This window comes from Rhagoletis pomonella, unplaced genomic scaffold, assembly GCF_013731165.1.
Source record: "Rhagoletis pomonella isolate Grant_MI unplaced genomic scaffold, Rhpom_1.0 Rhpom_scaffold_00239, whole genome shotgun sequence".
NCBI classification, from domain to species: Eukaryota; Metazoa; Arthropoda; class Insecta; order Diptera; family Tephritidae; genus Rhagoletis; species Rhagoletis pomonella.
In genome coordinates, this window is record NW_023458793.1 from 54,103 (window position 1) to 58,618 (window position 4,516).

The 4,516-nt window shown below is 31.2% G+C and overlaps 1 protein-coding gene across 1 annotated transcript in view; it reads left to right on the forward strand.

Annotated features, from left to right (window-relative positions):
* LOC118750438 overlaps positions 1 to 1,296 on the forward strand; it is a 2,657-nt gene extending 1,361 nt beyond the window's left edge. Inside the window, exon 3 of the mRNA XM_036485158.1 lies at positions 1,221 to 1,296. Coding sequence (XP_036341051.1) covers positions 1,221 to 1,296 — 76 coding nt within the window. The remainder of the gene's footprint in view (positions 1 to 1,220) is intronic.
* Positions 1,297 to 4,516: the final 3,220 nt, after the last annotated feature.

Below are 4,516 nucleotides of genomic sequence, written 5' to 3' on the forward strand. Positions count from 1 at the left end.
ACCTTACCCCACCTAATATTAATAATTGAACAAGATTTGTAGTACAAGTGATGATCAATCATATATATTATTTCTCTAAGGTGTTTTTTTGTTAGTTTCCCTTTTTCTATTTTCCTATGTAAGCAGTTCCACTAATGAGGTGTCATTTGAGAAGTCAGAGGTCCCCTGAGGTGTTATTAGGTAATATTGATGGTAATAACTCCTCTCAAGTAAAGAAATTGGTTTTTTTAATTTTTGTTTTTAATTTACCATTGTTAAGCTACACTAAAGGTATTTTGTACTGAAGCACTATTGTGACTGCAGCATCGCTTACACCGTAAACGACAGTGGTGGGCGCACACATAATTCAATAATTAATGGTTCGATAAACTGACAGTTGTCTCTCTCGCACAGCTCCCTTATCCGTGGCACCGTGTTGCTTCGTTGCCATTTAAAAAAATAGTAGCTTATGTACGTGTGAAATAGAAGTATACGTTTTTTGTGCAATATGTTTATTTTTGTATTCAAATAAAGCACAATTAACCAATGAAATAAATTACAAAATTCAGGTATAATTATTGCTACTTCGTTTGAAATGCCAATTTTCCTGCAAATAAATTAAAATTCGCAAAAGGAAATTCACTACTGATTGCCGACTTTGCGTACTTTTCTACTACCATTTTCGCACCAAGAGATTTCATTCCTCCTCTTTCTCAGTCCTTCGTAAGTGCAACCTTTTGTTTTGTAAGAGTGTTAAACCGCGGCTGCCAATAATTATCTCATAATTATCCTTTTATTATTGACTCATGGGACGCGACAATAAGAGATAAAAGGATAATAAGGAATTAAATAGTATAGTGCCCAATATTAAGACCTTAAATTTATAAATAAAAAAGGAAAATTTAAAATAATGTTACACAATTTAGAACAACATTGAAAAAATCACCGTTAGGAAAATACTGTGCTTCAATAACCTCAATTTTCTTATATATGTAATTATATTATATATATAGTATAATTTGCAGTAGTCAATGAAATAAAAAAATAACATTGTAGAATAGCCAAAAATTGGAAAATGTGGTACAATATCAAAGTTGTGGTATAAAATTCATAAAGGGTATTTCCACGATGCCTCAATTGCGCAATTTCGTCATTATCCTCGATTTCAGCAGAAATCGCGATACAATTCTCAATTTGACCATATAAAAAAATATCACGTGAAATTGCGTATGAATTTTCAGCGAAATTGAACTCGCGAATACAACTCTGAAAATTGCTTATTGTGATTTATTCATGAGCAAAAAGAAGAAAAACTAAACGTCAATAACAAATAAACAAAAACAAACCGAGCCTACAGTCACAATAGCACTTCAATACCTTTACAATACTAATTGCCGATGTCAGTCGGTAGATGGCAGGCTATAGGGGTTTCCTTTGTTCATGAATTGTGAAGTCAAAAATGTATACAGAATTAGGTACGAATTCGTAAAGAATTTTTTTTATACAATTACGATCTCTTAAAAAGCCTATCCGTTAATAAGTAGGTAATCTATTATTAATTTTCTACAGTAAAATATTTACTATTGAAGTAATAAACAAATACAATTTTTCCAAGTAATTCACATCAAATTAAACTTTTTCATTCTAAATGTAGTGAATATACTTACATAAATTCAAATATAAAAGCCGAAAACCGTATTGTGATCGTATTGTGATTCGATTTTGAAACCGCTCTTTAGGCGCTACTACGCATACCGTAACTATAAACTGGTGAAAATTATATAAAGTCGTCACAACTAACAAAATCTTTCACGTGTGAGTCATTGTGCACTTTAGATGGCATTCAAAATCTAAATCTTTAACATAAAATGCTTTTTGTATTCCTCAGTTCTTATATATATTTATATACGAGTATATATCTTTACTACTAAATACAACATCAAGACAACATCTTTCACGTATGAGTCATCGTGCACTTTAGATGGCATTCAAAATCTAAATATTTAACATAAAATGCTTTTTGTATTCCTCAGTAGGGATGGCAAAGTCGACTTCGACTTTCGACCAAAATCGACTTTTTACTCCTGAAAGTCGAATTTTAGTGATCGACTTTCAGTTTATGGAAGTCGACTTTTCACTTTCTACTCTCGACTTTTTTTAAATTTATTTGCCAATAAAAACTGATCTTCCAACAAGCTCGCGGAGTACTGTTTGGTCGTATTTAAAAAAAAAATTGTCAATAAACCTGAAGTGAAATGTGAAAAGTGTGGTAGCGAAATGAATTTTAATTACAGTACAACAGTACAAATCATTTAAGAGCAGCTCATAAAATTATTATACGATAACAAATTCCTCAAATTTGTTAATCGTTTTTCTCCACAATCTTCAGTTAATAACGAGGTAAGATAAACATATTATATTATTATTATATTTATTTTAACAATTTCATGCAAGAAAGTTTTTCTGCTTGAGTTTATGTAAGTTTTTACACACACACAGTCTTTGTTTCGAATTTGACCAATCCGTAAGGTACAAAATTTTAAACACCGCTAAAAACGTTGCTGGTAGGATTCCAGTTAATATGCGACATTAGTTGTGTGGATAGTCCCAATCCACTAGCTGTCTGGGCTACTCCCATATTTATCCATGCTTATAAAGTGGCACTTATATTTCTACCAATACCCGCCAATTCTGCTCCATCGGAAAGGCCACATTTTTCAAACAGTTGTCCGTAATTACCAAATATCGATTCAAAAAATTTTTAGAATTTTTTTTGTCAGAATTTAAAATTTTTTTTCGAAAATTTTCATGCTGTATAACTGGAACAATTTTCAAAATTTTTAAAAATCCTTTAGTGTCTGTTTTTTTACCTAGCATTGAATTTTACTAAATTCCAGATTATTCTAAAGACCACTGGTAAATCATGATATTTTTGGCGTAATCTGACTCCTAGTTGAGTTAAATGCAGAGTATACTTAATACATTTTCTTTTTATTAAAAAAGTCGAAAAAGTCGAACAAAGTCGACTTTTCTTCGTGGATCGGTCGACTTTTAAAGTCGACTGTACAGAGTCGATCGAAAAGTCGAAAGTCGACTTTCTAGTGAAGTCGAACAACCCTATTCCTCAGTTCTTATATATATTTATATACGAGTATATATCTTTACTACTAAATACAACATCAAGACAACATTATTTCTTTATAAAAAAATTTAAATACACTATTTTCCCCTAATAGATCATTATTATGTCTAAAATAATATCAGAAAACACTTAAATATTTAACTGTAAAAATAAAAAGTTACAAATAACATTTTTTCAAAACTTTTGATTAGTATTGATAGCTGCTAAATATTTATGCCGCTTTTTTTAATTTTCATGATTTCCATGAAATCATTCACGAATTCTTACTCAATTCTGCAATATAAACCACACAATTCGTACATGAACGAAGCCGTTAAAGCGCGCCATCTGTGGCATCACCATAATAACACTTAACTTCAAAATACTGTGCTATTGTGACTTCAAGCTTAAACATAACTGTAATCCAAATAATAGGAATTTCAATAATAAGAACTGTAGCAGGCTGCGCTGTCAGTTAAAAATATTCACTTTTTCCTCTTATGATAAAAGCTGAGAAATATATTTATCGCGTAAATTGTAGATACGGTAAGTACATCCATATGTATATTGGTATTATGGTATTTTTTGTAAATTTCGCATCACAATCTTATTTGCAGCCCATATTGTTTCTGGCTACCCTGTCAGAAAAATATTCGGAGATTCCTTTTATGAGAACTGCTAAGCAATACATTTATTACGAGTATTATTTGTATGGTAAGCATATTGGTGTTTGGTATTATGCTATTTTTGGTGATTTTCAATTCAACATTTCATTTACGGAACATTTTTCCATTAGATATACTGACATATTGAATTTATCTCATAAAGTCTACATAAAATCGGTAACCTTATAATTTCAAAAAGTTATTTTGTTGATCGTAATGACCATTTTTACAACTATAGGATTCAATTTAATACAATGACGCTGTTAAGAGGTGATGGACTGGCAATGTTGCCAGCAGGTTACTGAAGGCGGCGCCATCTGTTTTTAAGTATTATTGTCACTCCATCACCTTTTCGATTGTATTTTTTTGCACAAGCTGGGATAACTTCCAAGCCAACGTAGTCGAAAACCTATTCTATTCCTTTGTCAAATCAAGTCAAGTCACCGTTCCACAGGAAATAGATTTTTACGATATTAAAGCTTCTAAGTAAAAACAGTAATTTTGTTTACTTGTCGGTCAACATTTTTCTCATAGGAATATAGATTGGATCCTTGGCTAAAAGCTTGTTTTAAAACTGCCCCCCTACGTCTCCCTTTTTTGGTATTTAAAAACAAAGAGTAAGCTCCTTCAAAAGGGTTTTCCAGCAGAAATGAACAACTTTTGGCTATAAAGAGAAGGGATGCTAAAATAACTAAAAAGCTATCGGTCTGACCTTAAATTAGATAAGAAAAACGTAACTATCTGAGATTCT